We start from the raw sequence: 26940 nt of genomic DNA on the forward strand, positions 1-26940 counted from the left end.
TGGGTGATATAATCGATTAGTTCACTCTATAGTAAAGAAATTGTTTAGTGGTTTGAGGGCAAATAGACAAATGCATCACATGTTCATGCAGGGCCGCACATGCTTCCAAAAATATTTCAACTTGATTTATGTGTGTAACAAATTTGCATTGATAAATTTATAAATACACATATGCACAATGTAATTAATGTATACGCACATTTTTTTAGCAAATCATAAAACAGTTTATTTGCCAAAAATTATAATTAAATAATAAATTATTTAAAAATCAATTTAAGGAATAATTCATATTTTATTATACGTCCAATTATACATATTTTACTGTTTTAAAATTTGTTTTTATATAGAATTATTTTCATAAGGAAGTAGTGTGATATTTAATGTGATATTTTTTATTTATTACATTTGGAAATTGCTAAAATCAAATTCTGTTGTGCCGCATTATCAATTGATTATTTCACTGAAACTGTTATTATTTTTACAAAAATTTCAATGTTTTTTAATTTTGGAATTTTCAAATAGTTTTCATTAGATTATAACATATGTGTATGTGTCTATGTGTATAACACATAGACACATACACATACAGTCAGATTTATCAGTTTGTATTTTTTATTAAGAGTTATTATAACAAACTATTACACAAAATGCACAATACATTATACGTACATGTATTATACGGCACTATAGCGATGTATTCATTAAAAAATATGTTTCTACATTTTCTTGAAAGTTAAAGAGAAATTCTCATATTTTCTAGCTTAATAACAATATTATTAAAAATGATTACAAATTTGTCAATTATGTAATGTAACTTGATTTACTGTTATAAATTGAATAATAAAAAATATAAATTTATTAAATAATAAAAATATTAACTTAACAATCTCTAGAAATTTTTTTTGCTGTTTTAAACTTTTTGAATTCCATTTTATTGCACGTTTATTGTAAGTATTCTTTTAAGTATTGTTTTATCAATTCTTCTTTTTATTTTTAAAAATCAATGTGCGTCCCTGCAATGTACAAGTACATCTCAAGTTCATAAAATTGTCTGGCATGTACGTCGTAACTATCGTCGACAATTGCAGTAAAGTTTTTGCTATAGAAAGTTTGAAATTTTAATATTTTCCTTTCATCCTAGCGACGAGTAGACATGCGCATTCTGTAGGATAATCCTACTTTCTACTCATCCAATACTTGGAGATACGATGTACGATCATACATGTACGCGCACGCAATTATAGTAGTATGTCATAGCATCACGGCGGTGACAGATGCTTTCGACAAGTCGTGCTCTAATGTAAGCAAAACAGTTGTTTGGCTTTTATGTTTTATCATTTATATAGGTTGTGCATAATTTGTAAACGTTTTATATTTTATAAATAATCCCAAGTACGACAAAAATTTTTAAGACGTGATTTCTTATACAAATTCAAGACAAAATTTTCATATAATTATATGTGGCTTTGTTTCAAAAATATAATGTCAGTGTTAGAAAAAAAGTTCGTTTTTTTCTAAAAATTTTGAGAATTATTTGCACTCTTTTGATGTAATTTTGTAGTGTTTGAAGAATATAAAGTTTCTTTTTTAACATCAACAAAATGTTAAATACTTTGATGAAAGTGCTGAATATGATGAGCACATTTGTTGTTCTTGCAAAATACAATGTAAGATCTTATGACTAACATTAAGTGTGAGACCAATTTTCCTTGAATTGATTTCTGGATGTTCCTCAATTACGTGTAATACTGTATCCTCCAGTGTTTACTTTTTATTTATTTTTATTTAATAATTAAATTAAAACGATTTTGTTTATTTGAAGTCTATAAATTTGAATTTATTTATTTTCTCAAAAATGGTTTATTCTATCAAAAATATTAAACAGACTTTTTTACTGCTAATTTATCTCATTTATCATAAAAGAAATTTTGAACTAAAGAAAAATCAGTGACGTACTTGTTTTCTTTCTTTTTTTTTTTGTAAAACAGATTTGTCCTTATCTTTGGGTCCGTCCCGATTGAATAAAAAAAAATAATGTATAATTAAAGAAAACGGGATATTATATTATTCAAACACATGTAAAGTTTAAAAAAAAAAAAAAAAATTTTTTTTCAACTTTGATATCCTGTATTTTTAAACCCTTTGGACATATAATCATATAAAGTTTTCGTTTTGAATTTATATGAGGAATCACCCCTTAAAATCTTTCAGCGTACTTGGAACACACTGTGTATATGGTGCATTTAATTTGTGAGATAAACCAAATTTTTTCTCAGAAATGGAAATAAATAAAAGAAATGCGTCCTAAAGATATAGGTGTGTATTCGTTGAGACTAGATGAAAAAAATCAGCAGTACTGTCACCGATTCATAAAACATTTATAGTACCGTTTGAAATTGAAAGCATTTTAGACACTAAAAGTGACGACGTTTATGTTTTTATAGAACAGTCTGTTTTCTCCGTTGCCTGGGATGATGCCCCTCAACATTCATCGTTAGTTGAGTGACAAGCAAAGAAGGACATGAAAAATGTGAGCAGTTATGCATATAAAAAATATGCAACAATTCAAGGAAGGCCAAACATCATGAATCAACAAATCGAATAAGTGTTTAAAACGTTTCTAATTTCAAACAGTGTCACAAGTGTTTTATGAGACAAAATAATTTGTAAATTTTTTCATTTATCCTTAACTAATCCCTGTATCTTTTAGAGGCATCAAATATTTTTATCTGCTCCCATTTCCGAGAAAAAAGTTAAAAGATCTAAATTGAATGCATCAACTTAATAATACATAAATAAATAAATAATACAAATATGTAATATGTTAGAATTTTATAAGAACATATAAGATGATATGGTTATTATTTAGAAAATATAAAATTTGTTTTATTGTATGTGTGTATAACAGGATATGTTTTAGTTTTAATATTTCTTTAATTTACAATTAAATTTGTATCCGATTTGAACTGCTTATAATTCTTAAATAAGAAAACAGATCGATTATTTAGTATTTCACTTTTATTCTGATTTTTAACTTTTATTACATTATTTATTAGAAAATATCAGACAAAAGATCCCCTCCGGCGCAGATAATTTTGTTACTACAACAAGTGCTATCGGAAAAGGGATTGCAGACCTTTTAATGTCTGAATTGAAAGAATTGGGAGAGGATGTGTGATTCTAACAAGATGATACCACATGTCACACGACATATAAGATAATTGGGATTTTTAAAGATATACATCTTGAACGTTTAAATTCTCATTTTGGTAATTTGACATGGTGGAGATCTTCTGATTTAGCTGTTTTTGATTTTTTGTGGAGATACTTGAAGGATAGAGCTTATACAAATTATGGACATTGGAGGAGCTAAAAAGAGATGTTTATCAAGAAAAAGAGAACATAAGCTCAGAAATTTTAAACTGTCAAGAAAAATGCAAAAGAGAAAAAATTACTATAAATAATGAAGAAAGAGGGTTATTTGTCTGCTATTATTTTCAACTGAGTAATATAACAAAAGTTAAAAATACAGAAAATAAAAAGAAATACCATTTTTCGATCAAAGCAGATCTTCGTGTTTAATATTTTTATATTAATTATTAAATATATTTTTTAGTTCCATAAACTGCGTGGCAATATATTTGCCGGACTTCAAAAACGTAATCATAAACTGAAATAGTAATAATATCTTAAATTAATTTAAACGTCGAATTTAATAATGCTACAAACATCTTAAAAAAACTATAAAGAACTTATAAAGTTAAAAATCTGAATCAAAATAAAACCTAAAATACTTATTGTTAGTTACTTTTTGTTTATTTAAAAATTGTAGGCAGTTCAAATTGAATGCTTACTTTAGTCATCTTGTTTATATGTAAATTTATTTTTGTCCACATATTCAATAGGAATAAGTTAATAAACTATACAAATAACGTTATTTAATCATATCTAATAAATGTGACAAATTTTATCAATATTTAATATCTCATTAATTTTTACTGGATCACATACATGACAATGAGTATTCAATAAGAGCTGTACAAATATAATATACATTAATAATAATATATATAATAAAAGATATTTGCTCAACAATCTTTATTAAGTAAAACGAATATGCACACGGGAAGAACTTTTCGTTATATTTTATCGCAAAATTTGCTATAAATTTTACTGTGTGTAATAAGCTTGAAACAACTTGGGATAATTTATCAAATATTATAAATGATGACATAGAATTTTTGAAATACACAAAAGATATTCTATAAACTGTTTAATAAACATTACTTTACAGTTTTGTAAAATTTTTATATAATGGTATATAACCATTATAAGCATACAAAATTTGTTTTTATAGGACTATTAGATGTTATATGTTATCTTTTTTAAAAAACAATACAGTAGAAATTAATACGTTGAATTCAAAGGCGGGACTTCTGAATCATGAGTCTCCTGTTTTACATGTTATGCCATTTCTTCTATACTATGTTAATATATGATGTTATATACTGTTTATTGTATAGCATAACTGTATGGTATAACGACAAAATTACTGTGATCGACTAAGTCAGATTAAACATATCATGCTGCACTGTAAAATTAACATAAGATATGCGTTGTTTATTGTTGTATATGTTCATATATATATGTAATATAATAAACATATACATATATATATATATTATATATATATATATATATATATATATATATATCTCGCTACTTGGCATTTATGTAAAAAGTTGATAGTAAATAATCATAAATTGTTCAACATATTTTAAAATTATTGAAATTTCACTATACAATTTAGTAAAAACAATCATATATATTTAATATTTTAGTGTGCTAAAATATAAAATGTGTGTAATAAATATTAATAAATCTGAGAAAATCACATAAATTTCTTCGAAATACAATGTCGTCTTACGACTACCATGATATTCAGAGCAAATTTTATGAGAAATTCTCTCCGTGTAATATATAAAGAAGAATATTATTATTTTTCTTCCATTTTTTCTTTGATCCAAGAAACGTAGGAATAAACATCAGTGAATACATCTGGATAACCCGTCGCGCACGGTATTCCTCCAGATGTCACACCAACAATTTCGCGCTTTTCTATGTCGGTATTTGTAATCAATCCGCTACCGCTATCACCCTGCAACAAAAATGAAAATTATTATGGTATTGTTTCTTATGCATTATGATTAATAATAAGCTTAATAATATTTTACACAGTACACTGAACACAGAATTAGTATTGCTTTAAATGACGGAATTCCATTAATTTAGCATGGCTATGAAATAAATTAAAATGGTAAAAAGAGAACTGCATTATATAAGAATTATATTTTAAGAATAAGTGCTATTACAAATATAAATAAATTATTATTTAAAATATTATCTTGAATTAGATAAGGGACATAATAACGTAACTGATATTTAGTGTAGCTTTATAATTGTATAAATAATTTTAAAATCTATTATATACACAAATAGAAAACGTTAAAAATATTAAAAGACATGCAACCATAAAATTAAATGTGCACACATTCGAGCATTCTACTAGATATAATACAGTATTACATACATTACACATTCCAGTTCCTCGCTTAATGAGAGTACAAATCTCGTGCTTGTGAATCTTCATAATGAAATGGTGATAAGTCTGACATGTGTCCGCAAGCATAACACTCGCATCTAATTTTTGCAAGTTGTTATGTATAGGTTTTCTGAATCCTTCAGAACCCCAGGCTCCAATTGTAACTTCCATATTCTTCTCTGATTTCTTTGTGGGAAGCAGAACTGATCTTTGTGTTGGACCAAACTCCATGGGCTTAGTCAGCTAAAAACATTTTATACTAATAAATTAGACTGTCAGCGTTAAAATACATTTCATTATTTGACGTCTGAATGTGCATTACTTTCTATTAATATAACTGAAAATATACTAAACTTCGTACCATATCTGTCACAAACTAATATATAATAATATAATATAAACGTATAGATATTATAATATGTATATAATTTATTTAAAAATTGTACCTTTATCAAGCCAATGTCGTAAGGGCCTCTACCAGAAGAGCGGGTATTATAATTTTCATGAAGCCACACTTTGGCTGCCTTATGAACCTCTCCACCGTTATCGAGGTAGGTCGTGCCAGAAACAATAGTCAAAGATTCCATTAGACTGGAGTCCTGTTCTAGGGGTACTATACAGTGTCCGGCAGTTAGGATATATTCTGGATCGATTATGCTACCGCAGCAAAAGTGATTGTTGTCCTTGACCCTTAGGGAGACGCAATGAGGATATTCCTCTATGGTGGTGGGTATTCCGTTTACTAACTTGTCTGGTTCATCACCATAAACACCTGCAAATTTATCGTAATAGTAATTTTTAACCGATATACAATTCGTTAATAATCCTTTCAAAAGTACCTTATAATATAATAATATAATGCTGATTCATGTAAAATCATGAAAATTATACAGCATAAACTATTATTACCATTATTATTACTAATCTAAAATATCAATATAATTATTACATAATATTGTTTCCTAAAAACAATTGTTATTAATCATATACTTGAAAATTTGTTCTATATCTTATGATATAAGGAAAGATGCGGCGCCAGAATTTGTCTATGTTTGTATATAAAATTGATAAAAAGATCAATAAAATAAAATTAGAGAAAAGTCATCAATGCTGGCATTTTGTTTTCGGGTAATACTTTTAAACAAAAGTTAAAAATAAAATTTTAAGAACATGAATACAAACTAGAGTGTCTTTTATTAAATGATATAATAGTTTTTATAATATTGTTTCATATTTTATAATAATTGATGTTTTTACATAACTCAAAATAGCGTCTAAGAAATCAGACCTTGAAACTGGCTCAGAAAATAATAGCAAAACTCTGGCACAGATATGCAGGGAAGACTTAATTATAAAATAAATTGAAAACAAACTAACAATAAGTAATAAAATATATCTTTTTGTATTAAACAACAAAGTTTGTAAAATTAAAAAGCTAGAAGTGAACACTTCCACTTTATACATTTTTTTTTCTGCTTTTTAGTGACATGTATTTATTGTATCCGATGTTATTTTTCTACCTTAAAGTATTTAAAAAAATATGAAAAAATTCATGTAGCATTTGTGACTATTATAGGTGAAGATTTCGTAGTTATTGTCTATTCTTGGAGAAGTGTACCGATTAACGCTGCACCGTTATCTTATGTTCCAAATCCTACGTACTACGAAGAAAATATGAAACCAAAAAATATAAACAAAAATGTTTTAAAAAACCACAAACATGTAAAATGATTTAATATTATCAATAAAATATTCACTATTTAAATTATGCAATTTACAAACAAAAATCATGTATATTTTATTCTAAATACGCTAAAAATATAGTATATTTTATATATACTCGACAGCAAAATTAAAGCTTCACGTATTTGTGTAACCCAGAAATAGGCAAATTTCAAAAAAGTGTAACTTCGCTAAAAATGATTGTAATAAAGATTTTTAAAAAACATTTTACAGTTTAAAGTTTCTTCATTTTAGTTCAGTTATACTATTTATAAAATAATTCATTAATTGTTTATGTTTACGAAACTGTACGGATGTAAATAGAGATGCGTCAAATCTTGAAACATTTTAAGAAATTTATAAATTCTACAGCGTGAATTAGAAATTGCTGCACGTAAATGCGATTTATAGCTTTCAAAAGTGTGAACCTTTACCTTTAATTTGCTACTCGTAAAGCATCATATGACTTTTCTTTACCGAGTTATTCAACATTGAAGCAACGATTCTTTTTTTATAACTCGGTGGAAAAAATGTTATAAAATGCTTTTTGAAAAGTTTCATTATGATTTTTGACTTTCTTGAAACTTGCTTATTTTTTTAGATTTAGTGTAGCTGATGCTGTGTAATTTTGCTGTTGAGTGTAGAAAGAAATCAATGAATACATAGGTTTCTATTTTTTTAATTATTTAAACAGATTATATTTTTATCATAATTTCAATTTCAATTTTACCATATTTTTATCAGTTTTATATTAATACGGTGTACTAATCAGTTTTCGAGAAATAAAGGCGTGGCGTTTTTTATACTAAAAGTATATTCCAACATTGGTGACTTTCTTCTAATAAATATAATAGAAATAATAAAACAACACAAATAACAATGATAAATACAACAGAAACACAATGATTGGCGAAATTAAGCATATTATACATGCAGTTACGCAACTATGAAATTTATATGTATTGTACATATACATTTACATAAAATATATTTGTTGTACATAATTTAAAAATTAAATGAATAATATTTTGTACATGGTAAATGATGAATGAATGAAAAACGCAGTTTATGTATGATTTGTTAAATCGTCACAAGTATTATCGAGTTTCTAATATTTAACTTACCTACGATCGCTAATGCGATCAGAATACACGATATCTGCCTCATTACGTAGATCTGTTTCCACACTACGTCTGACAAATTCTGAGAAGCACACTAATGCGTATGGTTTAATTTATATACTTATCGAAATATGTACACAGCTGTGAATAGCATTAATATACTATTGAATTTTTATCACGTTATAATGAGAAAGTCCAATTATGTGACATTCAATTAAGAACAACATTGCTTATATCTTTCTTCATGAGCAATCATGTATTATGACTAACATTTATAACGTTAAGAGAATAAAATAATGTAAATTTTCATGAAAATGAATCAAATTCTTATAAATAACATTTTAAGAATGAAAGATTATATTATTAGTCGTATTTTGATGAGTTTTAATAGAAAAAATATGAATAATTCAATTATGCATATAGTTTATATATGAAAAACTTATGTGTTTAATATAATAATTTTAAACTGAAAATTTTCCTGCTTTGGAATAATTTATATAAATTATTATTTGTTTTTCATTAATACATAAAAGTTTTGGAATAATTCTTTTTTTTTAATAAAAGAGAATATTTCCTAAAACGTTAAAACATACAGAAAATTTTCAATTTATATGAGATATCTGTTTGTCATTGATAACTTTGGGTGCTTTCCATTTAATGACACAGTATCAGTCTTTCTTTTTTCAGTGAATTACAAAGACAAAACGACGTCAACATGTTTTGCACTCTTTATTGATTTATGAATAATAAATTTATTGTTATTTGTTATTAGTTTGTGTTTTTTTCCTAATATAATATTTTTAATAACATTGAAAAGAAATGTATAAATAACAAATAATGGCACAATTAATCTAATAATTTTATATGTTTTTGACAAGTGAATGAAACATGTATTTGTTTATTTAAACAAAAGAGCAACATACGTTATATTTAAATTTGAACTATGATTATACAAATACTAATAATAATTTTTCAATATAAGATTTAAACTCTATTCTGATTTTTGTAAATCTTATTTTTATTGTGGATGTGTCCAGCAAGACCGATATACAGGGTGTTTCGAAATTAAATGTCAAAATTTCAAGAGGGAGGACGATGAACTGTCAAAAATGCTTTTTAGAAATTTGCTCGTTTTTGTATTTGCCTTAAAGAAAAAAATTGTAGAAAACAAAAAAAAACTCGAAATCTTTTATCGAGATCATATTTTTTATTCCAAAGATTAAATGCAAGCAGATTTACAGATTTTTTGGAGAACTTTCCTAATTATGTAGAAGACATCACTCTTCAACAACAGATTGAAATGTGATTCCAGTTTGAACTTCTAGTTCATTATGGCAAAGCTATTCGAGCCCAAGTGGACAAAAAGTATTCAAGACGATGAACTGGATATGGAGCAGCAATACCTTGGCCCTTGTCACCCGATCTGACATCACTGCATTTTTTTCTGGTAAAAAATATGACCCTGGTAGAAAATTCAAGTAATAAATTTTCCACCATTAAAAAATTTTGTTTTTTGCAAAGCACAAACAAAACAGAAAAAAACGAGCAAATCTCTAAAGAATTTTTTTCTTACCTTCATTTGCTTTCGAAAAATTGATATTTTGGGATATTCTGTATGACAGACGATGTTAATAATTATGAATATGTTATTTATTAAAAATGTATGTTGGCATATAAAATTAATTTAACCAATAATTTATTCCGATTTCCTTTTCTTTTACACTAATATTATGAACTAAAAATATTATTAATTTGCATAAGGCAGTGAGAAAGAGAGATTTCGCGATTAAATTATTATTTTAATTACCGGACAATCTTAAAATTAATAATGTTTTTTGCGTTTTGAATCCTAATTTATGCATTTTACTTACAAGAAGGACACTGAATTTAAAAAAGTTCTACTTTAAATATTTGCACTTATTACGAGAAATGTAAACCAGATTGTGCAATAGTATATTAAAATTTTTTTTTATGGTTAACATTATGCTATCTAAATATAATTTGTAACGACATTGGATTAATTTGCCTAACTCCGTTTTATTTCAAGCATCTCATTCAAAACAAGAGAATCATTGTCACGCTGAACAAACATCATGAAGTATTCAAATATCGTATACGCGTTGTATCTTTTTCTTTTGACATCTTCGTTTTCAACTAATTGTCGCTAATTATATTTAAAAGAGAGAGAATATCTGTACCGGACTACACAAAATCATGCGTTACTTCATATATCTTTATTATATGTGTCTGTGTTCTATACACATCACAATTTATAATAATTTATAAAAAGAACATATTTGAAAATATCCAAGAATTCCATATTTTATAAAGAGAAATTTCTCGTTTAAAAGATACTTTATTTTTTACAAAATGTTATTTCACCATTAAAATTTGGATATTAAGAATCCTTTTCAACGGATATAAGTAGTATAACAAAAAATCGTTGAAAAACATCGTTAAAAAATTTATTGACTTGACCTTTGATCCCGTTACAATCAACTAATTTGATTTTTTATATTTTGTCTTGGTAAAGTTAAGATTCTCGGGAAAATAAATTTGAAAAAGTTGAGCTGTTTTTGTTTAAAAAATTTTGCAAACGGACGTATGAATAAGCGAATGGTTAGGTCAATACTAATGAAATTTAAGAAATTTGCTGCACTGTGTTACTTAATATTGTGCATAAATTTTAATGTGTACAATTAAATTAATATTTATCACACAAACATTGATGTAATTATACAGATATATTATCAATTCTCATATCTTTCAATAATCATATATCAACAGAGTTTTATAATCTTCTTTTTATTCCCGATGGGCCAGTAAAACCGATATATAGCCGCCTGATGTCTTTAATAACTGAGAAAAGACAAATATAATAATCACAAAGAAACATGAAAGAAAGAATAATGAAAGTAACAGTATAACTATATTTTTTTCCTCAGAAATTATGAATTTAAAAAAAATACATTCCTGTGATTGCTTATTATCTATTTTATATGTATATAATTGTATCCGTGCTTATTACATTAAATTTTGAACAAATGCATATTGTGTTATTATATTATATTATGACCGGCTTACGTTACAAAATGTAGACATCGTCATAGGAAACAACTTTCCCGCGGTGATATAAAGCGGTTTGTTAGTATGTATCATTATAAATAATAGGTTCTTTGCTTTGCTTGGTTCTAAATTATACCATTCGTATTCGCATGCCGCTTTATAAACACCATCGCACTTGACAAAAAATATATGTTAAATTAACATACTTTATAAAGAGAAATAGGGATATTTTTATGTAACATTTTAAAAACATATATATTTTACTCTTTATAATAAGTTTACACAGCTACAAAGAGGCTTACTTGTGTGATTAATATTTCCCCTACAATGCAGTAGAGACATGTATGTGCAAATGTATTGAGAGATAACGTTATAATAAATGTTAAACGTGCCATAGAAAGATCATGACTTCGAGTTAGCATCTAAAGGGATCAGTAAAATGGTATCTGATTACGCGTCTAATCTTTAGATATCAAATAAAAAATATTGATTGCTTTTGATAGTCACAAATACAAACTTATTTTTAAAAAAATTAATTTTCACATTAATATGATATCTGTAATGTAACATTTGATCTGTTTTAAATACATAACATACACAGATATATTTTTTCAACAGGTTTTAAAATAATACTGAATAGACAAAATTTTCCTATATAATTATATAACATATAAATTTATAAAATGACTTAAACTTTCTGTTTGTAATAAAAAATATTATGAAAAAAGAAAAAATTTAAAAATGTATAATAAAAAGAAATTAAGTAGATGATATTTACAGTACCATACAAAAAGCCGTAAAAAGCAAAAAGTATTCCAAAATAAACAAGCGCTCCAAACAGCATTAAAGTAAATATATTGTCAATTATATTGATGGATCTATGAGAAAAAATTGTAAAACGTTATTGGTACATAAAAATCTTTTACTTTATTTGTGTTGTTATAAATTTGAGAACAAACAGGGTGTTTTACAGGGTGGTCCGGTAATAATTACATCATATTTCGTAGACAGGAAAAATAAATTTATAAAGTCCTTTATTATTTTATGAGTTTCTCAATATGCAATTTATAAGAAATTAATACAAAACGCAATGATACAATTCTCATCGGTCACTCTGTATATAATAAATATTGAAATAAGAAAAAATTTCTAGTCACGCTATTAGATTATATTGCTATTTAAAAGAGTGATTTATTATTTAACATTTTGATTATCATAAATTACAAAATATAATTTGAAAAGTTCTCATTGATAAGAAGATATGTATTTCCAAGCTTGACCTATTATTTCAATATTTATTTTTCAATGTTCTACTTTTATTTTTAACACATCTTATAAATAAAGATGTTTAAAAAAAAAGAATAACAAATTAAAAAAAAACAAATAAAAGTATATAAAAAAAACAATTATTTTATGCCATTACTAATGTAATACGTAACCTGATGAGACGTACATATTCTTGTACGCTGAGTGCTAAAGCTCTCTTGAAATTATTAAATCTGTCAAAATTTCTAACACGTACTTTGAGATTTTCCAACTGACCACACATGGGAAAATCAACAATCCTAAAAAGTTGTCTGTCCCAGTATACAGTGCAGCAGCCGTCCATATATCGATACTTTGAAGGACATAAGTTATTTCAAAAAGTGGACTTTTATTTGAATCGTATATGTAATATGTTTGTAATGGTAACAATTTTCCAGGATCTGTTTTATTCGTTACATATCTCAATGAAATACCAAAAATAGGGAGAAATACACACAAAATAAAAGAGGAAGACATCATAAAAAATCCAAATATCGTCAGTATACGTGCAATTCGAGCTCGTCTTATCATAATATCTCTTTCTCTCGCCACTTTTGGTTTCAACCAATCATTCTTTATCATGTTTAAAAGTGGTAAAATATCTACAATAATATGAGAATTAGATTTTATTTTGATGTACTAATCTAATCGTAAAAATAAAAAAAAATAAAATTTTTTTTGTACATTTTACAAAATATTTATGCGCATTACCTTTCTTTTTCTGCCACATAATGACTAGCTTCATTATTGCCATCAAAATTGGTAAACTATATTGAAGATTATCAATCACGGACATTATATCACCCCAAATTCTAATCAATGAATGCATACATGGAATGGCTAAGATCCAAACTATTATATTTAATATAGTAAAGGTACGTATGTTCGACATAATTGTTTTCTGCGTAGTTTTATTGTTTTCTGGCCAAACTCCAAAGAATGTCATACTCAACTGACTTAATTCGATAGCCCATTTATAGTCTGGTTTTAAATTAATGCTATTAAATATTTGATTAAAATCAAATTATCTCAAAGAATAGTAAGTTGAAATTGACTGATAAAAATGTCAATTAAAAGTAAAGAAGAGAATGTCATTTTTGGTTAAAGTGGATCGTGGTGCCTAATAATAATTTTGTGTGAATTACACAATTTCTAGTTCATGCTAACTGTGGACCAAAAATCTATTGGTCTAAAAAAAAATTAAACTAAAGATTAAATAGTAATATTATGAATTAAATTAACAATTTAATAATACTTATGCTAATAAGTTTACAACTCTATAAAGAAATTATTGCTGAGGTAATATTTTTTGAACCTTGATTTCTCTACATTCCGTGGTTTTTTTTCAGTTTGTTTAATAATTCTAAATAAGAATCGCCGTTTATTTAGAAGAAAATCTATGAGAAATAATGTCTTTTATTAGTCAAGTTAATTGACGAAAAGGTACCTGTATATGCAGTGTATTTCGAAACCTGCATGTCGGCGTCTGCGAAAAAACTGTTTTTCTATTTCTATATTGCCTTCGTTGAGGGTAGTACATCATTGCGTGTGATGAAACTTGTTCCATACTTAATACTGTATCACGTTACATATTAATAAAGCGATGTAACGATAACGTTACGACAGCTAATGTTGCAAAAGTTAGTAGTTGAGTAACTTTCTCACAGTTTGTGCGTGAAATAAAAAGTGAGATGTCGAGGGCCGCAGTCCTTGTTCTCAATAGTTATTGTTGATCAATATAGTGTATGTATAATTAAGCAAAATATAAAGCTAGAATCATTATATTCGTATTTGTTACTTTTGAAATAAATAACTAAACTTTATACTCATAAAAAGTATAATTAAATGAGAATCAAGTTTCTAATAAGGAGAAACATCACAACATTAAGGAATAATTTATTATATTTTAATAAATATCTCTCTAATGTTTACTCTTTTTCTTTAAATTTACTTGTTATTTATATCAAATAATTAAAAACTATGTTTCTTTATTATTTCGTTATGTATGTATCAATTAGAAAATTTTTAAATCCGACCTCTCATGTTGTATTATTGATTTTCTATTTCACTCAACTGCGAGATATATGAACGCTATGTGAAAGTTTTTTTAAACTGATGTTCAAAACTTTCAAACTGTTTTCAGTTCCCTCCGTTTTATTAAAGTCACAAAACTTTGACAGGGAGACTTAAAACGTATATCGGTTTATACATTTGCATATATAGACTTGCCGTGCAACGTATAAGTGAATAGTCCTCAGTTTGTATTTATAATCGAACATGACTACATTGCATTATTTTATGGAACGGTACTTTTATCAAGAAAATTATTCGTTAAGTCATATACGTATTAGAATTTATCATAAATAACAAATTACATAATACAAATATTAATATAAATAAAAATTATTAATTAATTAATATTATTTAAGACATGCACATGGTAAGAAATTTCGTTTACCAAGACTAAGGCTGGTATTCATAATTAATTTATTATACTTGAGACTATATTAAGTATCATCTTAAAATGTCATCAATTAGATACATTTCACAAGTATAAAAAAAATATTTTGTATTTATAATTTTTTTTCCTAACAGTATAGAGTATGAAGTTCTTATTGTTACAGTTCATGTTCCCTAAATAATATTTGATAATTAAATTTAGTTAGATGCGGCATATATTCCAACCGTTAGAAATATTATACCATTAGAAACAATTAAAATTTAATCTAAAATTTAATTTAAACAATTAAAGTTAGAATTTTACTAACTATGCAATTTGTTTCTACAATTTGTTGTATAGTTAAATGCTTCTAGTTTAATTGCGATGGGCCAGTAAAACCGATATGTAACCGCCCGATGTTTTTAATAACTGAAAAATAATAACAAATAATTATTACATTTTCATACAAATTTATTAAATTAGCTTTTCTTGCTATTTACATTATTAATCAGCAGTTAAAAGTTACAAACTATTAAAATATCTTCAATTAGTCTACATAATTTTAATGTAAATTAGAGAGATTAATATTTATGTTGTTATTTAGTAATATAATTTATATAATAATATTGTAGAATTTATCTTATTCCGTATTTATATATCTATTAATCTTTTTACTAAACTACTATAGTTTAATATTACAAAATATTAAAGTAATATAAATTAAATGATATTCAAAAAACTTTTTTGTATTTTACAATACAATACAAAGGCATTTTTGTTATCTGTTTAGGTTTAATTTCCAGTTTTAATTGTTACAGTAAACAAAAGATATTTAATATTGTATTTTACAAGGAAACTTTGTAAAATGCTAATAAGAAGAATTCATTGTTTAATGATTAAATTAATTACTTGTATTATAAAATTAATTTGTAATAAATCTTACATTACAGAATGTAGCCATTGTCATAGGAAAAAGTTTTCCTGCAGTAAGGTGCAATGGTCTATTAGCAAGCGTCATTATAATTAATAGGTTTCTAGCCTGCTTCGGCTTTAAGTTATACCACTTGTAATGATAAACAGCCTCATAAACTCCATCACACTTAGTAAACAATAACAAAAAAATTATTTCTTTATTAAAGCACAAATTTAATATTAAATTTACTAAATATTTTAGTAAATATAATAATATTGTAGAATTTATCTTATTCCGTATTTATATATCTATTAATCTTTTTACTATGAATATACCCATATGATGAGAAAAATAATAATTAAAAGAGAATTAGTACTTACTTGAATAACTAAAAATTCGCCTACTACACAATAAAGACACATATGTGTGAATGTATTAATGAAAGCCGTCAAAAGGTAAACGAGTCGGGCGATAGAGAGATTGCGACCTTGTGTTATTACCTAGAAGCAGTAAAATATGACTAATTAGAAATTAAAAAGTTTTTTGTTTAAAAAAAAAAATGTAAATATAAATAAATGTTTATTTTAGTCATGTCTAATATTTAGAAGTATATAAATTATTAAAATACTTAATAAGGATTAAACGGTATCACTTTCTTCGTTTTAAGTAAAAAAATAAAGTTATTTGTAAGTATAAGTAAAGTATTAATTGTTATATAATAATTACGCTCTTCATTTTTATAGTAATCATAGACATATAAGATAGACTCTTGTCAGCATTAACCGTATATGTATATGTGAAGTTGGCAGAATGTTGAGAAAAGCAAAATGTCAGGAAAATTTTCTTTATCTAATTCTCAAGTCAGCCAATATGTATTTCTGGGAATTTCTTGATGCATGCACAGAAAAGGATAAAAAGAACATTTTTTGCGATTTTGCTTCTTTTATTATTCTGTCAACTTCAACATTTAAAGAAACACGCATACATACATATCATATTTATTGCGATTTAGAGTAAACAAAGATCTCCGCATAATTTTTTTGGCTCTCGGTAAAATTAGTTGTAACAGTATGGTATGTTATAGGTCTTTATTCATTGATAAAAAAATTTTCTTCAGGCATAAAACTTGAAAATGGCTACATAATTACCAATTCAACAAGAGAAAATAATTGGATTGAACAAAAACTCGTTCGTTTCGTGTAGACATCGCCAACAGAACTTTAAGAAGCTCCGTTTTCCATTACTCGCATGAGCTCCTGCAGGACTCATAATGTCAATGGGTTCAAGCAAATGATATTCACAAAGTGCAGAGCACATTCAGTTATTCATTCACAAAATGCAGAACATATTGCAGCAGATTCACAAAATAATATGAATGGTTTATTTTAATATTTTTGAAGGAAATGTATAATTTAAATATATTATGATTTTGATTTAATGTCACATTAACATGTACAGATTATTTTATCTTTTCAATTTTTTAAATCCGGGTCTAAATGTACCATATTTACGTATACTGGATAGCGCGCTATACTTTCCCTATGCTGTCCATACGCGTGACCAATAATTTTTTCTCGTTGAATAGGGTATAATTTTTTGCTACGTTTGAATTGTATTTTATCATTATTTTAGTAATATATGTCATATCAATGTTCTGTAATCATGAGATTTCAAGTAATAATGTGCGATTTTTTAATTTTTTTATTATGTGCAATTTTAATTGATTCTTGATTTTCGTTGAGAGCCAAAACTTATAAGAATTGTGCAGAGTCCTCGACAAGCACAATATAGTAAACTATTTTAACAGCTACAGTATTTGAAAAATAAATTAAATTAAGCATTGGTATGTTACAAATGTAAATTTTGGCGTTCTGATTGCATTATGTACATTTAAAAACGTTTGATATATAAATACAAGTTAGAAAATACTTGCGGTGACAAATAAAAATCCGAACAGAGCAAAAAGTATGCCAAAATAAACCAGCAGACCTAACAGCATCAAGTTAAACGTATTGTCAACGATTTTAATAAATCTGTAATAAAAAATTAGAAATAATATTACTATTTTCCTTTACTTACCTCTTTTCTGCTTTTTTAACATGAGTACAAAATAAAAGAAAATACCTTTTCTAATTATAAATTAAAAAGCAACTTTTATATATTTTATAATATATAAAATTTTTGTGATTATGTAAAATTTAAAAACGTACGTATAATTTGCATTTTCTGGAAATTTTTCTCACTAAATCTTGTGTGTTTACGACAGAAATATTATTACACGTATGTGTGAATTAAATGCAAAATTAAAATCTTAATTTTTATATTTACAGAGTGCCCGGCATTAATAAGTGTAACGCCATTGGGCAGATAGAGCGGACTAAACCGAGTCGGAAAGTTTTGTAACCAGATACTAATTACTAATAGTGTATTTCATTGGGTGCTTTCCAGCTACGACACACATTAATGCAAGACAGAAAATTTTGTGTAACACAGTGTCCATTAGTGTGAGTAAGACAACTAAAATTTTCTCTCTTACATTAATGGACACTGTGTTACACAGTGTCGGCTTGTGTCGTAGCTGGAAAGCACTCATTGTCTAAATTAGTACGCAGTAAATGTAGAAATTCGGTACCAATTCGAGCTCCAATAAATAACGTTGATTTTAGTGCAAAACGCACTAATTGTAAGTGCGCCTCAGTGCCGCTCAATGAAAAACGCTAAAAGGATATCCGCTCGACTTGTCAAATGCAAGCGCACAGCGAAATACAAGTTAATTTAATAATTTTTATAATTAATTTCTCGTTAAGCTATTGCGCAAATTGTAAAATGGTACAAGACATTTTTTCGATTTAGTTTAATCCGCTCTTTTATAAGCGCCATAATATCAGATATTCTACATATATTAATAATTTTTACAAAAAAAAATCTTTTTGTTTAACAAATTATTTTCTTTTTTTTATAAAATTTAGTAAATTATTTGTAAAACAAATTAAGAAAACTTTAAAAAATAATTCAAAATTTTGGGAAAATTTATTAGATTTAATTTAAATGTATTTTTTTGTTTTATGTACGAAACCTTATAAGACGTATATGATTCTGCACGCTAGATGATAGTGCTTCTTCGAAGTGACTATGTTTATCCAGATTAAGAATACGCGTCTTGAAATTTTCCAGTTGGCTACATACATGGAAGATTAGATTACTCATGAAAGTATCCGCACCGCTGTATATAGCAGCAGCTGCCATCAAACTAAAACCTTGCAGAATGAAAGTTGTCTCATAAAATGGACTGTCACTTACATTATACAAGTAATATGTTTGTAATGGTAGTATTTTGCCCGGATCGGTAATATTTGTTAAGTATCTCATTGATATATTAAAAGATGGGAAAATTACAACGAAAACAAATGAGAGAATCATAATCATATATCCCCAAATCATGATTAGACGTGCAATTCGCGCTTGCCTTATCATGACGGCTCTTTCTTCTTCTGTCTTTAATTTGATCCAGTCCTCTTTAACCATTTTTAAAACTGATATGAGAACTATTGAGAATGAGAATTACGTGTATTAGGATAAATCGTTAGTTTCATATGTTAGAATAACAAATAAAGTAATTAAATAAATAAGAAGCTAATTAAAATTAGAAAATTTAGTATATAAGAGAATTATGAAGATTAGAATTAAATGATAAACAAACTTATTAATAAAAAAAGTAGTTCAATAAATTATTTAATATTAAGTAACTAAAGGTGTTTTGTGTAATATTTATTATAATTTTAACATTTTTTTAAATATTAAATTTCTGTAATTAAATTTCAATTTATTGGAAGAATTATGACTACTTAATGTAATTGGAAGAATTGAGAATAATTGAATTTGTTTTTTTTTTTATTAAGTTATCTCTTGATAAAATTGAGAAAAAAGATTAAATAAAGAATTTTTGATTCATATTTCTTCTTTTTCAATTTATATTGTAATATTTAAATTTGGAAATACCTTCTTTCTTCCGCCACAAGAGAACAAGTTTCATTGCTGATATTAAAAGCGGTAAACTGTATTGTAGATTATCGATCATAGACATAATATTACCCCATATTCTGATTAGAGAATGGACAGTTGGAATAATGCTGCTCCAAATAATTACATTTAATATAGTAATAACGCGTACATTCATTATCAATTTCCTTCGTGGAGTTTCGTTAGATTCTGGCCAAACCCCAACCAAACTCAAGCATAATCGATTTAATGTAATAACCCAATTGTAATCTGTTTTCATAAACATAAAAATTTATTTTTATAAACATTAAAAAATAAAATTAACCCTTTCAGGACCGGTTTCTTTAAAAACAATTTTTATTTAAAATGATATGAGTAAATAATAATATATTAAATTTTGTTTTTGTGTGATAAACATAGAAATAATCACTTATATAGAACTTGATGATGCACTCTTTACATTCAAATCGAGATCTTTGGTCGCAATTTTTTTCGCTACTGTAGTACAAACAAAATAATTTTTTGTTCTGTTGGATGATTTTTATTATTTTATCTTTTTCAACATAAGAAGGAAATTATCTGGCTGTCAGACGTAAAGAATTAGATAATCGAGGTTTACCAATTACAAATTTATATTTTGGACAATGTTTTTCAATGTTACTTTTAATTAGTTGTAATTTGAAATCAGAAAACAATTCAGATTTCTCATGTGGAATAGAACATTAGCATTAAAGACGGAAAAATTTTTCAAATTCTATTAAATAAATATATAAGTATATGCGATCAAAAAGTCGAAAATTGCATTTATGTATCATGGAAATGAGTGATGACACACATCAAAATATAGAACCTAAAATTCCGATTAAAATAGTAATTTGTTTATTAAATAATATTAATCAATTCTCGAAATATTCAAATACTATATGCAGTACGTCAGTCCTGAACCGGTTAATAAAAGTTAATATTTTGATAATAAAGCAAAATTCAGGTATGTATCTCACAAATTTGGAAAATTTAAAATATTAAGATACAGGGTTTAATGTCATAAAAGTAATATTTAGATGCCAATGAATTAAAGAGTTACAAGATTTTATAGTTTGGAATAATTGTATGCGTGATAAATATTACAGCCAATGACTGAAACTTCACAGAATCAGTCTAGTTGTCTAAGTGTTAACTCTCTCAAACTTACAGTTTTTATAAAAAAATACAAATTGAAGAAATAATTTATCGTGCTTTGATATTATTAAATATTTTATTTAATTTTTAAATAAATAAATAAATTTAAAAAATATATTTGTTTTGTAGAATTAACGAAAACAGATTAAAAAAAACAAATATTCAGGAAAAAAGATGTTATTAATAGATCTCAAACAGAATAGAAGAAAAGAAAAGTAAACCTTGTAACTTTTTGGTCAATCTGAATGTTACATATTACTATGATATTATGACATTAGATTCTATATCTCATTATCGAGTTTTCCAAAATCCATAAGATATGTGTACCTAAATCTTTGCTTACAAGTGTGAAACATGTAAATTTTTCTGTTTATAATATATTACTTGCTTTATTACCTAAAGAATATTTATAATTTATCTAATTGTAAAATAATGCTCGCATGTCCAATAATTGTATTTTCAGTTTTTTCTTATATTTTCAATACTCTTGCGCGCTTAGCTAATAGAAAATAGAATGTTGAATTTGCTATTTATTCGAAAAACATTTTTATTACTATATTAAGATGATCGAAAAAAAGTAAGCACCTTCAAGTCCCGAATGCGTCGAAATAACCATATCGGCAATTACGGCGGAACTAACTTCCCCTCTTGTCATGTCTATAATGTGATCATACTCTTAGCATTTACAATGTGAACTGCAGCACATGCAAAAACTTCAAACTTACTTGGACTTATTCCCCTTTGTGAGGGAATACCATAGCCATTAATAATGCACATGGTGGCAATAAGAATGTGCGTGACGTTTATAACTAGATCATTTTGCCTATAGGAACTGAATTATAGGGGTATTTCCCCCTGTGAACTGAACAATTGCGACCAGTTCTTAACAACCTGTCGACACCTGTCATCGATAAAGGGTCGCATACAGACTTAAATACTTATCGAACATTTCGTAAATTGCAAATTTTTTCTTACATAGAAATTTGAGGACATTTAAAATACCATGTTGCACATATTTATGTTGCTCATTAAGATACCGAATATATTTTTAATATTTTGATACTTATATATGAAAGCATATTTTTAAAACAATGTGCGACAAATTATAGATTGATTTAATGTTTAAAAAGAAGTCTAATTATTATCTTAATTTTCAATGTCAACAAGCTATATTTAGTGTTTATACAGCATCGATGCAGAGAGCTTTCAAAAAGGTTTCAATCTTATAAATTTCGTGTGCAACACTTCTGAAAAAATTCTGCAAACTGTATGAAATATTGTAACAGAAATGTTTTTAAAATCTTGTGATATGAAATGTTGCGATAAAACTGTCTTTAAAATATATCGCGTGCAGTAAATTTTCAAATTTTTTTAATTTAAAAAATTTTTTAATTGGAGCATATATAAAGAATGAATCTGTTTTTATATTTTATTAGCGTTATAAAATAACTCATTATTTTTTTGAAATTGATTTACATCAATATTGTACATATGTACTCTAAGTCCAGAATTTACGTAGTTACGATTAATTATGATTATTTGATAAACAATTACAAATAATATATTAGATTTGATTAAATATTTAAATTTGTAATTACTGATGAAGGTCAAGTGAAACCGAAATGTTCTATCGATAGTATGTTAGAATATCAGAATAAATTATATTTTATAAATAACAATCAATTCAACTCATTTCCGTCTTTTATTACTTATTATTTTTTATTCGCATAAGTTAATATTACTTGCATATGTTTTATTATCTACATAATATTTAAAGTGTTTAGAGGTAAAGATATGTTTGTAGCAATATTAATTGTTATATTTTTATTCGTAGCAAACGCGGATAATTTACATATATATTCCGAATCATATAAAACTCTCTTTCATTTAGAATATATTTTTGTATGTAATGATAATAAAATATAAAAAAAGGTTATTGTAAACAATAAGCACCTGCATTTGTTGAATGAGTCAATGTATCTTAACGGCGGACACGAGATTACTCTCTCTCTCTCTCTTTCTCTCTGTTTTTTTTATTGCAATCGTCAAAAAAACTACAACATATGTAAAAATTTGAGAAGTATAACAGCCATTTATTCGTGGAAACAGTACTCATTAATAATATGCATGTCCACAACTACAGAAGGAGTGTAATGTTGTATCCCGACTGTTTCTATAGTTTTTGTTTTCTCGTGGACATTTTACCTCTCTACGAGCAGATAATATGCAAATTAGCGACAAAAGACCGCATGTCATTTTTTAATACTTACGTATGCTATACGAACATTTTATAGATATCAAACAAAACAGGGGCGCTACAGGGCTTTTAATATTACATAATTTTATACACATTACAAATTTGTATAAAATTATGTAATATTACATTAATAGATCCTCAATATACATAGTCAAAATACGCGATTTCCACGATGACAACTGCTCACGAAATTAGTGTAGCGAGAGAACCAATCGGCATCGCGGAAAAGCGACAACAATAACTGATATTTTTAATATTATTTTAATATTACAGAGAATATTGTATTAATATTATATGCCCGTTTTTATATAATATTTGTGGTATATTATTTCAATATTATGAAAATGTTCTATAAATATTACTGTAATCAAAAATTAGTGTGAATTATTATACGTATGAAATATTCATAAACTTTATAATTATTACATTTAAAAGTTATATTCCCAATAATTTATAATATTATTTACTTCTCATATAATATTCATATAATATTTCAGAAATATTAAATAATCGCTTATAGGGATTAAATTAATCAATTTCAATATTAATACATAAAACACCAACAAACCTATCAAATGATAGGACCAATATCTTTTTTATTCTTGTAAATGCAAAAAATTGTTTCTTAAAAAACGTTTTCTTAAGATGTTTATAATACCAAATTTTATCCTATATTTATGTTAGTTTATGTTAGTTTATGTTCTCTTCAGAAATATGTAATTACATATGATACGTGCAATGTAATAATTATATTTAATTATTTAGCATTTGTACAGATATGAAAAATTAACTTTTTATGGAAATTAATTTTGAATTAAATATTCAATAAAATAATTATACTACTACAAATTATTGTACAATACGTCAATATAATTAGTTAATTTGTTATATATTGTAACGTAATTTATCAATCTTCAATCTAATTGTGAGAACATCCATAATTTTGTATTTTCAGTAAAAGCAGACCATCAATAAATTTTTATGACTTTATAATCTCGTTGAAATATTCAATATTTTCGTTTATACGGGTATGAACATCCGGATCAGGAGTTTCGTCGCATGAGATACCGTAAGTAGTTACACCGACAAGTTTGCCTTCATAAATCAGAGGGCTGCCGCTGTCACCCTAAATAATAATTATTAATATTAAATAATATTATTAGTATTCAATTTTTTATAAATAATTAACAAATTATATTTATCTTAATGTCTTATAAATTTTATAAAAACATTTATTAATTAACATTAATATTCTTATATTGGATTTTTTTAATTAAATCTTACATATAAATAATATATATATATATAAATATATATATACATATATATATATATATATTGTTAATATTTTATTATAAGCATATTACAGATGTTCATAAGAAAATTTTTTTTTCTAAAATTGAAGTAATTGTTATACCTAATTCTTTATATTAATAATAAAAAATCTAATAGAAATGTAAAACATTTCGCTTATTTTTGCATAACGAAATATTAACTCTTTCGAGACTCCGACAAATACACATGTGTACCATCTATTTAATATAATCGTCTTGAAAGGGTTAAGCAAGAAAAATTAATACGTAAGTCATATTAAACAGTTTCATTTTTTCATAATTGTGCTATATATTTTCTTACCTTGCAGTAATTGCTTCCAGATTCCGCTCGAGTGCAGAATTCAGACTTAGAAATCTCTTTCTCGTGGAATGACTGACATTCTTTAGAATCTATTGTTGTTAACGTTACTTTTTTTAAATTTGCGGTTTTCTTTCCATCATGGTCGGCTATCATCCAACTGACCATCTGCAATTTTGCGCCCAGTGGTAGTTCTGTATCAGACAGCGCAATTGGTTGTGTCTTCTCGTTGAAATTAAGTGCATGTATGAGCTGTAAAAGTTCATTATGTTATTCCAATTTCTACGAGTTCAATATCCTAAACGATACAAATTTTTCAAAAACAATAAAGAAGTTTTACTTTTTAAATTCTTAACGTTTTATTTAAATGGTTGATTATCATAGAAGGAGGGAGGTCTAATTGATAATCTTTAATTGAAGAACAAAATTTAAATAAAAAAAAAATTAATTTAAACAGGTTTTAAATTATTTAAATAATAAAAATAATAAATTAGACTGTAGCATTTAATTATTTAAATAACAAAACAAATAAAAATATGCACACGCACGCAAGCGTATTGTACATGAACATTTAGTTATAAAAATAATAAGTATATAAATAAATACCTTAAGCACACCAAGTCCGCTAGTGACGTTATTATCATGTGGATTTAAATGATGATTTTGCGAGAACATTTCCTTAACGAAGACCTGAGTGCCACCCGGTTTAATGCTACTTGTGCCACTCACTATGACTACATCGTTCATTACATTCCAAACATGCTTAAACGGTGGGACACATCGATCTGATGTGATAACATGATATTTGTCAAGTATAGCACCGGAACAAACATGTTTGCCGTTTCTTCTAATCGATACAACACATGGATACTTTGTGATATCAACATCACCGTCGTCTTGCGTTATTTCAGCACCTGATAATAAATATTTATTGTTACTTTCTAAAGATAAAATTAACTATTTCTTTCCTTACATCAAGATAGGAACTATGTTATCTTTTTTTTTTAATAAAAACTTTAAAAGAGATATAACATTACCAATTTTGCTTTATGTACAGTGTAAATAATTCTCAGAATAAGGCTTGCATAATTATTAATTTAAAATAAAATTTTTCTTTTTTGTTATTGCTTAATGTGAGGAAAACTGAATTCTAATAAAATAAAAATAAAATTTAATCGCTTACCACTAACGGCGACGAAAATCAAAATCAATGCTAGTGGTAACATTGCGAATGCCTGTACGGGAACGTGGTTTCGACAGAAGTTATAAAATTTAACGTTACTGCTTATATATATACATATATATGAACGAGTGTTTACGCAGTTGTGAGAGAAGTCACGTTTGCTAACAAAATGATTGCTAAGAGTCATGTGTTCTGTGCATATTTATTGGGTATAAGCATATCTTTTAGACAGCCATAATTTCACACACAGTCGTTACACACAAATAAATACCCAATGAAAATTTTTCATATAATTTTCCAAAATTTTTATATAAATTTTAGAATTTACTTTTTCTTATTTTAAAACTTTTAAGAAAATCTTTTACATCGCATTATTTTTTATTAAAATATTTTAAAAGTGCAAAGAATGTCTGCACTTTTAAAATATGCAAAGCTCTTCTTTATATAAATTCTAAAATATTTTAAAATTTATCAGATTTCTCATTCTTTAATTTCCAATAAAAAACATAATTTTAGCACAA

At 26.0% G+C, this 26940-nt stretch overlaps 4 protein-coding genes and 1 long non-coding RNA gene across 5 annotated transcripts; 1 reads left to right on the forward strand and 4 right to left on the reverse strand.

The window, feature by feature from the left end:
• The first annotated feature begins 309 nt into the window (after nt 1–309).
• Nucleotides 310–4095, forward strand: LOC120358243. Its single transcript, XR_005575212.1, has 2 exons — nt 310–1300; nt 2445–4095. It is a non-coding gene; the product is annotated as an uncharacterized LOC120358243 (long non-coding RNA).
• Nucleotides 4096–4849: 754 nt separating this feature from the next.
• LOC105193995 (chymotrypsin-2-like) lies at nt 4850–8605 on the reverse strand. Its single transcript, XM_011158686.3, has 4 exons — nt 8449–8605; nt 6049–6374; nt 5591–5845; nt 4850–5158 (listed from the first exon to the last, which is right to left on the reverse strand). Exons 1-4 carry the CDS (start codon nt 8489–8491, stop codon nt 4997–4999), a joined length of 786 nt encoding a protein of 261 aa, XP_011156988.3. The 5' UTR covers nt 8492–8605; the 3' UTR covers nt 4850–4996.
• Nucleotides 8606–11250: 2645 nt separating this feature from the next.
• LOC120358274 (odorant receptor 49b-like) lies at nt 11251–13120 on the reverse strand. Its single transcript, XM_039451987.1, has 5 exons — nt 12951–13120; nt 12290–12389; nt 11814–11933; nt 11530–11685; nt 11251–11304 (listed from the first exon to the last, which is right to left on the reverse strand). The coding sequence occupies exons 1-5, from the start codon at nt 13118–13120 to the stop codon at nt 11251–11253; spliced, it is 600 nt and encodes a 199-aa protein (XP_039307921.1).
• Nucleotides 13121–15286: 2166 nt separating this feature from the next.
• Nucleotides 15287–22356, reverse strand: LOC120358244 (odorant receptor 43a-like). The gene is made up of 7 exons (XM_039451811.1): nt 21933–22356; nt 20169–20438; nt 19246–19714; nt 18103–18202; nt 16550–16669; nt 16200–16355; nt 15287–15685 (listed from the first exon to the last, which is right to left on the reverse strand). Exons 1-7 carry the CDS (start codon nt 22000–22002, stop codon nt 15632–15634), a joined length of 1239 nt encoding a protein of 412 aa, XP_039307745.1. The 5' UTR covers nt 22003–22356; the 3' UTR covers nt 15287–15631.
• Nucleotides 22357–24474: 2118 nt separating this feature from the next.
• Nucleotides 24475–26620, reverse strand: LOC105193957 (chymotrypsin-1-like). Its single transcript, XM_011158651.3, has 4 exons — nt 26420–26620; nt 25843–26150; nt 25240–25488; nt 24475–24730 (listed from the first exon to the last, which is right to left on the reverse strand). The coding sequence occupies exons 1-4, from the start codon at nt 26604–26606 to the stop codon at nt 24584–24586; spliced, it is 891 nt and encodes a 296-aa protein (XP_011156953.3). The 5' UTR covers nt 26607–26620; the 3' UTR covers nt 24475–24583.
• Nucleotides 26621–26940: the final 320 nt, after the last annotated feature.

The sequence above is a fragment of the Solenopsis invicta genome, chromosome 7, assembly GCF_016802725.1.
Source record: "Solenopsis invicta isolate M01_SB chromosome 7, UNIL_Sinv_3.0, whole genome shotgun sequence".
In the NCBI taxonomy this organism is placed as follows: Eukaryota; Metazoa; Arthropoda; class Insecta; order Hymenoptera; family Formicidae; genus Solenopsis; species Solenopsis invicta.